At 34.7% G+C, this 12,349-nt stretch overlaps 1 protein-coding gene across 2 annotated transcripts; it reads left to right on the top strand.

Annotated features, from left to right (window-relative positions):
• Positions 1-4,958: 4,958 nt before the first annotated feature.
• Positions 4,959-9,485, top strand: HCF107 (high chlorophyll fluorescent 107). 2 transcript variants are annotated; one of them, XR_016519665.1, is made up of 8 exons: positions 4,959-5,541; positions 5,637-5,780; positions 7,230-7,535; positions 7,635-7,694; positions 7,855-8,096; positions 8,468-8,578; positions 8,671-8,847; positions 8,965-9,485. XR_016519665.1 is itself a non-coding variant. In XM_068607426.2 (8 exons), exons 1-8 carry the CDS (start codon positions 5,041-5,043, stop codon positions 9,352-9,354), a joined length of 1,935 nt encoding a protein of 644 aa, XP_068463527.2. In that variant the 5' UTR covers positions 4,959-5,040; the 3' UTR covers positions 9,355-9,485. The 2 variants fall into 2 exon arrangements, 1 of the variants encoding a protein (XP_068463527.2); XM_068607426.2 differs by having other exon boundaries at positions 7,855-8,100.
• The last annotated feature ends 2,864 nt before the right edge of the window (positions 9,486-12,349 follow it).

Here is a 12,349-nt window from a genome sequence, read left to right as displayed (position 1 = left end):
ATTTTGTCTCAGCTGAATCAGAGATCCATTTAGCATCACTATACCCTTCTATCACAGCAAGAAATCTACTATATTCACAGCAAGTATTTGATGAGTCTCGCAAGCGCATCCCATTGATCCTGACTAGGACATTGAGTGTATCTACTCAGTCTACCTACTGCTTAAGCAATATCTAGTCTAGAAAAGCTTATTAAATGCAATAAGCTCCCAATTATCTGGGCATACTAAGTTTGAGAAATAGATTCACCTTTGTTCTTCTTTAATTTAAAGTTAGCATCATAAGGGGTGCTCACTAACTTAAAGTCATAATAACCAAACTTCTTAAAAGTTTCTTAGTGTATGTTTCTTGGGATAGTAATATATTATCTCCCTTCCTTATAATTTTAACTCCTAGAATCACAATTGCTTCACCCATGTCTTTCATCTCAAACTTAGATCCAAGAAATAGTTTTGTTTTAAAAACAATATCATTGCATGTACCAAGAATTAACATGTCATCCACATACAAACATATAATGACACATTCACCATTTTCAGATCTAGAATACACACATTTATCAACATCATTGGTAGAAAAACCTTCACAAAGTAAAACATTATCAAGTTTCTCATGCCATTGTTTTGGTGCACTTTTCAAACCATACAAAGTTTTTAAAAGTTTGCATACTTTTTCCTTTTGACCTGGAACTACCCATCCTTCAGGTTGAGTCATATAAATTCCCTCTTCTAGTTCGCCATTCAAAAAAGATATTTTAACATCCATTTGGTGAATTACTAACTTATGGATAGATGCTAGAGCTAGCAACACATGAACAGAGGAAATCCTAGTAACAGGGGCAAAAGTATCAAAGTAATCTATGTTATGTTTTTTAGTAAAACCTTTAGCCACAAATCTTGCCTTATATTTCTATATGGATCCATCCAAGATGACACTTCTTCTTAAAGATCCACTTACAACCAATGGGTTTTGCTCCTTTAGGCAGATCTACTAAGGTCCACGTGTTATTTTTTCTTGATTGAATCAAGTTCAATCTTAATGGCTTTATCCCAATGTTTAGTATCAGGATCATTTTCAGCTAGATAAGTGTAAAAATCATCTCCAAATGAGATTTCCTTTCTCTATCTTTTACTTCTCCTAACATCCTCACTCATGGCATCACTAGCACTATCTATAGGTTGTTCAAATGTACCACTACTCTTTAGAGGAAAGATATGTTCAAAGGACTCAACATTTTTCGTCTCTACTATAGTGTTATGTTCAATTATATCACTATTAAGAACAAGAAACTTATAGGCAACATTGTGTTCCGCATATCCTAAGAACATGCAATCAGATGTTTTAGAGCCTATTTTCCTTTTCTTAGGACCAGGTAACATCACTTTAGCTAAACATCCCCATACTCTTAGGTATTTCAGATTAGGTTGATATCCTATTTTGGAAGAAAAAAAACATGCAGTAAGCAGAGATTCACCCCACAAATTATCAAGAGCATTATAACTAATAAGCATGACATTCATCATTTTTTTAAAAGTCCTATTTTTCCTTTTAGCTACTCCATTAGATTCAGGTGAATACGGTGGGGTTACTTCATGAATAATACCTTTTTAACATAATAATCATTAAATAGAACATATTCACCACCTCTTTGTGATCTAATTCTTTTAATTTTCTACTTCCGCTTTATAAGTTAAGAACATGTCAAAAACTTTATCCTTATGTTTAATTAAATACACTTTGGTGTATCTAGAAAAATCATATATAAATGTTACAAAATAATTTTTACCACCTCTAGACATTGTGTATTTTAAATTTGCAAGATCGATATGAATTAAACCAAGAAGTTCAGTTTGGCGTTCTACAAAATGGCATGTTTTCTTCCTTATTTTAGATTTTACACATACCACATTTACTATTTTGTTTGTCACACATGTTGATTAATCCTAGTCGTTTCAATTTCATAACATACGAATAATTCACATGTCCTAATCTAGCATGCCATATATCATACGTTTCAACAATATAAGCAGAAGACTCAAATTCATTAATAATTTCATAGATGTTCAATACAAAAAGGCATTGATCACAATATCCCTTCCTCACAAAAACATTGTTTTTTGTCATAACAATCTGGTCAGATTCAAATGACACTTTAACCTCAACTTTGCTTAGCAATGCTACAAAGATCATATTAACTCTAATCGATGGCACATGTAGCACATCACTCAAAGCCATAGTTTTACCAAATGTGAGCTTTAGTAAAACCTTTCCTTTTTCTAAGACAAAAGTTGTCCTGGAATCACTGAGATAAACTTGTTTTCCTCTATCCCCCACACTTTTATAAGAGTTAAACACATTTTTGTTTGCACAGATGTGTCTGGTAGCCCTAGAGTCTACCACCCATTTGCTCACATTGGTCACAAGATTTACTTGTGAAACGACTGCTACAATGGTATCTTTCCCTTCGGCTAGATTTGCCTTAAGAGGATAATTGTTTTTGGCCCTATGCATTGAGGTGCATGATGACCTGACTTTCCACAAACAAATCAATTTCCTTTTTTCTTGAAAGTGGGGTTAGTTCCATTGGGACGAGAGAATTTATTATTATATTTCTTTTTGTGATCAAATTTTTTCTCGTACCTTTTTGGAGTTGATTTAGGGTTTAGGGTTTGGCAGACAAAGTTTTGGCCTTTGCAGCAACACACTCCTTTCGTTTTCTGTCTTCAATGATGATGTGGGTGATCAGATCTGATAGTGACATTTGTTTGTGCTTATGCTTTAGTTGTTGTTAGTAATCAGTCCTAGATTACGGAACATTTTCGATCAATAGTTCATACACGAATTCATTAAGCAAGGTTATACTTTCATCTTTGATATCTTCAAGCAACTTGTAGTATTCGTTTATCTGGATTTTTATGTCTTTGTCTTCGATCATCTCCCAACGATTGTAGTTTCCGATCACAAACCTTTTTCTGACGACGTCTTCGGCAATGTATTTGTGGATAAGGGAATTCCAAATGTCTTTTTCTTCCCTGTAAGAGCAATAGACATCGAACAGATCGTTAGATAACACATTGAGTAAGGTGTGACGACATACCTTGTTTGCATGGGTCCAAACATCAATTTGTTTCGCAGTCATGTTTGAGTCAAGTTTAGAAGTCGTAAGTGCAAAAGCGACTCCGTCCATGTCCAACAAGGTGGACATGCGTTTTTGCCTGCATCGAAAATTCTGACCGGTGAAGACTTTAATTTTTTAGACGTTTGGAAATGGTTTCGCAAAAATGGTTTGCATTGTGGAAATAACGTTTGTCGTTTCCAGAGCAAAGTTGTTGTTGTCCGCATTGTCAGTCACAAGTCCTTACGGTTGTAGTAATTGAGGCTTTAAAACACGAACAAAGTTGAGTGATCACTGTCCGTAAAGACTTATCTGTGGTGTATTGCGCAAGTCCCCAAAGATACAATAGGAACTTCTTGGAATTTTTCGAAGATCAGAACTAGCAAGCTACTCTTAAAATAGTAAGAACCCAACAAACTCAGAAAATATTATAATTAAAAGAAAAGAATAAAGTGAAAAGGAAAAGGAAAAGATAAAGAGAGGAAGAGAAGAAGATGAACAACGTGAGTGAGATGAGGAAGATGAAGAGGTAGTGAAGATGTGAGTGAGATGAGAGAATGAAACCCCTCTTTATATAGTGGAAAAAATTTAACGACCCCAAAACTGGCATAACCCCAATGTCGTCCCAAGCGGCACTCCATCACGTTCCAGTTGCCAAACTTTTCGAAAAGAACGGTTGAATCTTCCAAAGTCCAAGTCTTGCGCACAAAGCACATACCCTTGTAAAGATCGTGAATGTAGAAGAGGATCTCACACACAAAATAAACTTCAAGAGAAACATAATGCCTACACGAGATTTTCCACAAGCACAGTACCAAAACTGAACCATGAGAATCAGACTCGTGAAATTAAACCACATTAGGTTCATGAATAAAAACCGAATTCTCAATCTTTTGTGTTATTATAAATTCAGTTTTTACAACATTAATATAATATAGGTACGTTATATATGATGTAAATAGTATTTTAAATCAAGTTATTCCACCCTAAATCTTAAACGTAAATTTAAAACAAATGATATTGTAAATAATAACATGAATGTCAAATAAAAATTCAATATCATGTATACGTAAATTTAAATATTTTTTCAAAAGATATAGTTTATAGGTTTATATCAACTTTATATATATATATATATATATATATATATAATACATTAATTATTGTAAGAAATTAATACAATACCCATATATAAAAATTTATACAATATATAGTTTTTCATCTCATTGTTTATTAATCAGGATTTATTTTGATACAAAATTAAACATGTTTTTTTTTTAAAATAAAGAGATAAGAAGTTACTTTTTTTTTAAAAAAAAATAACCTTTTTAAACCACTTCCCATTAGTATTTACCGTTTTCATATATTCCCATCAATCATGAGATGAACAGTCCTTTTGTGTTTGAAAGTGAAAAGAGAAATGATAATTTCACACCTTTAATACATCTACATTCACTTAATAATTAAAATATAATATTATTTTATTTATATTAAAAATATAATATTTTATTATTAAAGAAAGTTTTAAAGCGAAAGTAAGATAAAAAAAACTATGTAAAATAAACTTTTTTTCCAAGCGAAAAATGTTTAGGACAAATATTCTCCCGTTTATTAATCGTTTATGATATATCAACGTTTGTAAAATCAGGAACCCGACCACACATGCCAATCACGAACTCACACGTGTGACTAAAATCTGCATTAAGGATGAAGGCCTCAGCCACATAAGCCACGTAGTTACGTGGATAATTTCAGTCCACTGACACGTAGCATGTACAACTACCAAACTACCCTTCCACTTGAATCACAAAATTCCAATGAACAATGACTCCAATCGAGGGTAATAACGGTAATTCCCCTCACTCTTCTTCTTCAACAATTGGTCTCTACGTAGAAAACACGAAACAGTTTAGTCCGTTAACCAGAAATGAACGCCCTCCCTTCCTCTTCCTCTTCCACTTTCGCTTTCGTAACTCAGTCCAAGAACATCTTCAAGCTCACACATAAAGTACCCATTTTGCCCCTACACTCACATGCTCCGTGTTGCTCTCTCAGTGACTCGTCCTCCTCGTATACCACGGTGCTGGACAAAAGTGCCCTTTCATCGGAACAGAATTCAAGCAATGCAGTTTCACCCGAAGACTCGGGCTCCGAGGAAGTCCTTGTGGTTCGCCGGCCGGTGACAGATTTTTCCAGCCAAGAGGAGGAAGAGGAGGAGAATGAGGCGGAAAACGGTGGTGACGCGAAGGCTTCGGCGATCGACGCGGGGCTGGCGAGATTCGCGAAGAAGATGCCCATGTTTGAACCTGCGAGGATGGAATCGAAAGAGAGACCCCTCACAGTGAATTTGGACTTGGCGTTATACAGGGCAAAACTTATAGCTAGAAGAAGCTTTCAATATGAAGAAGCAGAGGCCTTGCTGCAAAAGGTGTGGTGTCACGTTTTTCCCTTTTTAAAGTTACTAATTTGTTTCTGTGGAAATGTTGCCAATTTCTTTGTGATGGTTTTGAATGGGAATGGAAGTGTATAAGCTTTTGGCCAGAAGATGGTCGACCTTACGTGGTACTTGGAAAGATTTTGAGCAAGCAATCGAAAACAGGTGCAGCCAGAGAGATATACGAGAAGGGTTGCCAGGCTACGCAGGGTGAAAATGCCTACATTTGGCAGGTTAGTGTTCAAGTGTGTTTTGCATGTGGTGATCACCAAACTTTAATTCAATATCAAGGTAAGAATTTAGAGACTACTAGAGAGTGTGTTAAAAATTTAGAATTCCGGACATAGTTTTATAGTGCTTGCAATTCTCCTATGATAATTCATAGCATCTAAATTTAACCGGATTTGGATCAAGGTATTTTTCTGGTTTAGTAGTAAAACCTATTTATCCACACCATCATTATGAACACGAAGGTATGAAGATGAGACACGAGGAGGAATCATGGTTGGATCCCATTTCTCCCTCTTTAGGAATGCGGTTTAGTGAGAGTGTCAGGTGCAAGTTACATTAAATTTGTTCAGATCCTGATAAGAGATAAGAACATGTCATATAGTATATAAATGTTATATGCTGGTTTTATAAGATTGAAGACTTAAAATACTCTTCATAGTATATAAATGTCATATGCTGGTTTTATAAGATTGAAGACTTAAAATACTCTTCTTAATACGGTATTGGAACTTTGAATTAGGCTCTAAATGGGTAAACTTCTTTATAAGCATTTCTAAGAGAATAAAATGAAAAGGGAAAGTGAAGTAGACTTCGTCCAGAGCTGTCTTAAATTTTTTAGAGGTCCTGTTCTAATACTGGAAATTGAGCCCTTCCACTTCTTTATATTTAAAAATAAAGGCTTAATTTAATATTTCAAAATATTATAATATGATTGCATTTTTACAAAATAAAGTACAAAAACTTTCAAACTACTTTATTTACATTGATAATAACATCCAAATAGAATATCAAATTAAAACAACCTTAAACGTAAAACGAGTTATCCTTCTAGCACTTTTTGAAGCAAATTCATTAGCCAGGTTTTCATAGTGTACTTTCTCCAAAAGATTATGTTGTGGGTTTCTCAAATCTGGAGACCCTGGATAAATGAACGTCCTCTTCAAAGAGTCTGCTTGCATAAATTGTTCTACAGGCCTGACTTCTTTGTTAGCTAAAGTTCTTTTATGGATTAGTTTAAATTCATCTTTTAGAGAAACTAATATAAGAGAATTATTTCATTTTTTCTTTCTTAGAAGTTCTCCCAAATAGGCCCATGCACATTAGACACGAGTCAATTGTTAAAGATCAGAGTGATGCATGTTACCTCTGACCTTATCTATATTTAATATTCGATCAAGTTTTTTACTTAGTTGATAATAAATTACCAACATTAAATCTCATCATGTTTAAAAATGCCCCTTCATCTTATTTAAAATCACAGATGGGCATAGATGTGACTATATTTTACCTGGCCTGGCATGCATATTTCCTTTGAGGCATGTACTGAACCTGACAGATTATTTTCAGCTGCTAAAAATAATATTAGGAATGGGAGTGATTGTTCCCAACAATACTCTGATACGTTGTATTTTAACCTCTGAAGTTAATAAGTGGAAGTTCTCTTTGGACAGTGCTGGGCTGTTCTTGAAATGCAAATGGGAAATATCAGGAGAGCAAGAGAGTTGTTTGATGCTGCCACGGTTGCTGATAAGAAGCATGTTGCTGCTTGGCATGGATGGGCAGTTCTAGAGTTAAAGCAGGGAAATATAAAGAAGGCAAGGAGTCTACTCGGTAAAGGTCTTCAATATGGTGGACAGAATGAGTACATATACCAAACACTTGCACTGCTTGAAGCTAGAGCAAAAAGATATCAGCAGGCTCGCTATTTATTCAATCAGGCCATAAAGTGTAATCCTAATAGCTGTGCTAGTTGGCTTGTAAGTCATGCTTATCTCAGGGATATCGTTTCTCAAGTAAACTTCTATGTACTGCTTGTTAGTTATCTCATCAAATCATATTTATTCTTTCTAAAATAGAGTTGGGCACAAATGGAGGTGGAACAGGAAAACTACCGTGCTGCTAGGAAATTGTTTGAGGTTCTATTTAACATTACAAGTTCCTCTTCTTTTCTGTTTTTTTTTTTCCTTCTGATTCATCTCATTGGTTGAACTAGACAGACTATATACACATTAGGTGTTGGGATATTTTTCTGTCATTGCGTGACTTATGTGTGTGTTATTCTATTTTGTTTTATAGAAAGCAGTACATGCTAGTCCTAAAAATAGGTTTGCTTGGCATGTATGGGGCGTTTTTGAAGCAAACCTTGGCAACATTGACAAGGGAAGAAAACTTTTAATGATAGGCCACACTCTAAATCCGAGGGATGCTGTTCTACTTCAATCTCTTGCTTTATTAGAATACCAACACTCAACTGCAAACCTTGCACGGGTTTTGTTCAGGAGAGCGTCAGAATTGAATCCAAGGCACCAACCTGTTTGGTTTGTAAGAAATTTCTTCTCTTGGATAATTTATCTTAAATATCATTACCCAGTTTTTCATTCCTTTCTTTTTATAATCTTCTGTGAACTAATTTTGACATGATGAAGAATCTCTGCTGACTAGCAGAAAGTCAGATATTTTAGAAAGTCAGAATATGCCACTTCTATTTGATTTGAATTAGTGTCATATATTTATCATGGCATTCTTCTTACTATCCTCATCATCTTGTCGAAAATCCCACATCGACTAAAGATAAAAACATTTCATAATACATAAGTGGATGCAAACTTCACATTATAAGCTGTTTTTATAAGGTTGAGTTAGATTTAAAGTTCATGAATCATGATTTTTATTTTATTGCATAATGTAGGCTTGGGGTTGGATGGAATGGAAGGAAGGAAACATGAATAAAGCCAGAGAATTCTACCAAAAAACACTATCAATTGATCAGAACAGTGAAACTGCTGCCAGATGTCTTCAGGTGACACGCATGCATATAATAAATCTTGTTACAACTTGAGTCTTTACATAGCTTAGTAATCATCACTTGGTGTGACTATTTTCTCCAAGCAGGCTTGGGGTGTTCTGGAACAGAGGGTTGGCAATCTTTCAGCTGCACGTAGGTTATTTAAATCCTCGCTGAATATAAATTCTCAGAGTTACGTCACATGGATGACTTGGGCATCAATGGAGGAAGAACAAGGAAACTCTGTGCGTGCTGAAGAGATTCGTAATCTCTATTTCCAACAGGTAACTGTCATATATTGGAAGAAATATTTCATGATCCAAGGACCATTATAATCTCAGACCAATTTCTACTTGACACATAATTTAATTCTTGTAAATTTTATTTGTTGCATGGTACAGCGAACAGAAGTTGTAGATGATGCTACATGGGTTATGGGATTCTTAGATATTTTAGACCCGGCCATTGACAGTTTAAAGACGCTCCTCAAACTCAGCCCAAATTCCTACAACATGCCGTTTAATTCTTTGAGAAATACTGCGGGAACAAATAAAAACAGAGGCGATTTTTCCAGTGACGACGACAATGATGATGAGGATGATGCAGATGGTGAAAGTGACTTCGATTTAGATGCTTTCATTATGAAAAGACTATCCTTAGATTCCTCCAATCTGGAAGTTCAGTTGGAAGCACCCAAAATTTCTTCTGACAAGAGAATTCCATCTGGTAGAAGGATATGGCGACCAAATAACAGAATTGCTAAACTCCAAGTCCAAAGAAATGTTGTTTAGGTCTTGTCTTGTAAAAATTTATTTTATTTTAATAGAATCACCATGGCATGAGAGGTGTTTTGCCTTGTGTTCAACATGGCATTAGAACACAAACATTTTTTAATACAATACAAAATATACTAATTTCTCAATTATTTTTTTTAATCAATTCTAGTCTAGATATCTCCTAAATTTCATAAACCTCCAACTTTCTCTATCTTTAATGGAGGATCTTATAGCAAAGATTAAATCACTGTTAAAGTTCTGTAAAACAAACAGTACTATAGCCTTTAAACTTTTGTTTTGGTACTCTATCTCTTTATTATTGTTGTTTCAACTTTTTTCAGTTCATAATTTATTGTGATAAACACCATCAAAATTGACCCAAAAAAAACTTTACAGTTAATTGAAAGAAATCTGCCAGTTAATAAAATAAATTAAGCTAAAAAAACAGATACACAATTAAAGTGAATACTAATTAATTCAAAGGCTCAAATTGAAAGAGAAAATAATGTTGAAAGATAAAGAAATACTCATTTTGTATATAACAAATACATTTTGACAATTTACCAAAACAAAAATATATTCGAAATTTGGGAAATCCCATATAAGTTTTAGACGAACTTTAAAATGACAAAATGTCATTTTGTACAATTTGGACGTTCCAATTCAGTAGCTGAAATGAGCTTTGAATTTCAAGGAAAAAAATATTATTGGTGCATTTTTGTTAGTATATAACTAATTAATTAATTTACATTATATTATGTTATTTAATATCTGGGTACTTTATTTGTCGTGATGTTTAAGTAAAGTTCAGATTTGAGCTGGGTTCGGAGACCTTACATGTTTATAGTTTATTTAGACTTATTTTGTGAAAAGCATATAACACGTGTTTATAATTTTTTTATAGAAATAACCAATGATATGTATATTATTTTATTTTAATAAAATCTTTAGGATAATTTATAAAATTATATTTAATTGAAATCAATCTTCAATAGTTAATTTTAAAATATTTTAACAAATTTACAAAATAAAGTATATACATAGATAGATTTAGAATTTATGAAAACATCATCTATACAAACCACATAAGTGAAATTGAGATAGATATTCACCATATAAACTAATGAAATTTAATTCTTACATTATACTTAAAATATCACATTACATGTAAAAACTGTAATAATTTAATTATTAATAAAATTTTCAACTTTATTTAAAACTTTTAGAAATTGAAAAAAAAAACAATTAGACTATTTTTGAAAAATAATTGTTTAAAAATATACACGAAAGTCTAATATTTGATTCAACTATGGATTATACTCCTCAAAGGGTTACTCGTAAGCATTCAGGATAGTTCCTTACACGTATTATAGCAAAAAAAATTTAATATTTTATCATCCTAATATTTTAATTTATAATTTATGTAATTTATTATATTAGTAAAATATGAATACTCATTTACTTAATGTTTTTTTTACTTCAAATACACACTATATTACACTTAGGTTATATAATCACCCTTCACATTCATCAATTCAATCTAAGAAATACAAAATTTTATAGAACACCATAATTGGAGCTACCTATTCTATGATTAACAAAGGTTAACTATAAACTTTTCTTCTTCTCCTTTATTTCCAGAATCTCTCACTTGTATATGTGAGATTTAGGTCAACATAGTTTGTTGGACCTATATGCTTGGGTCTATCCTAACATTATTATCCGTCCTAGAAAACACTTTGTCCACAAAGTGTAATCTTAAGTACAATTGGACCGCAGAGGTGCAGCAGAAACTGGGTCGGGGGTTGCAGCAGGAAACTGGGTCGGGGGGTGCAGCAAGAAACTGGGTAGTGGGGGGTGCAGAAGGAAACTGGGTTGCGGGGGTGCAGCAGGAAAATGGGTCTTGGGGGCGTTTTGGGTTCCTCTTGTGCATTATGGTTTGGTGCACCATTAGGGTTTGGTGCGCCGCTTGCTCCTATTGTTCTGTTTTGCTTCTTTCTTTCTTTTTTGTGAGAAACAAACAATCTTTGGTGTTCTAATGGATATGACGGAGGAGGGTGTTGGAGGTGACATTGAAAGGCGCGAAGGCAGCTGGGGTGCTGGCAGTTGAACGGATCTAGACGTCGGTAGCGGTGTGTGACCTAACATGCGCGGAGGCTGGCGGCATCAGGCGTTACGATGGTTGGAGCACGAGCGGTGTTGCGGCGTCTGACCTGGTGTGCGCGGTGACTGGTGGCACTGGGCGACGTGAGGATTGGAGCGCGACGGTGTTGCGGCATGTGACGTGTTTTTCGCAGAGGCTTGCGTTGCTGGACGGTGTGGCGGTTGAGACGCAAGTGGTGTGATATTTCTTTAATGGCCGATAAACACTCTTGGATAGAGTTTGATATTTCTTTTAAGTATTTTGATTGAGTTTTGGGAGGCATGGTATGCAATGAAAGCACCATTGATAGAACGGTAGTAATTACAACTATCTATTCTATTATTAATTATGTCTATGAGCTACATAATACTAAGATTAGAAAACTAGGGTGAACTATAAACTTTTCTTCTTTTATTTTATTTCCATAATCTCTCACTTATATATGTGAGATTTAGGTTAACATAGTTTGTTGGGCTAGTATACTATTGGACTTATCCTAACATTACTATACACCCCAAAAAACTCTTTGTCCTCAAAGTGAAGTCTCAAGTGCAATTGAGCCACAGGGGTGCAACATGAACTGGGTCGTGGGGGTGCAACAGAAAATTGGACCATGGGAGGTGCAGCAGGAAACTGGGTCGTGAGGCGTGTAGCAAGAAACTGGGTCATGGGGGGTTGCAGTAGGACACTGGGTCGTGGGGTGTGCAGCAGGAAAATGGGCCTTGGGGGCGTTTTGGACTGCTAGGGTTGGTTTGTGGCGCCTATTGTTTGAGGTTTACAGTGGATGGTGTCGTTTGGGGAATTAGGGTTTGTAGTGGAGGGTGTCATTTGAAAATTAGGTTTAGGAGGGGAGGGTGACGCCACTGC

Source organism: Phaseolus vulgaris, chromosome 3 (genome assembly GCF_051622355.1).
Source record: "Phaseolus vulgaris cultivar YP4 chromosome 3, ASM5162235v1, whole genome shotgun sequence".
NCBI lineage: Eukaryota > Viridiplantae > Streptophyta > Magnoliopsida > Fabales > Fabaceae > Phaseolus > Phaseolus vulgaris.
Note: the sequence above shows the minus strand (reverse complement) of the source record. Positions and strands in the feature narration are given on the sequence as shown.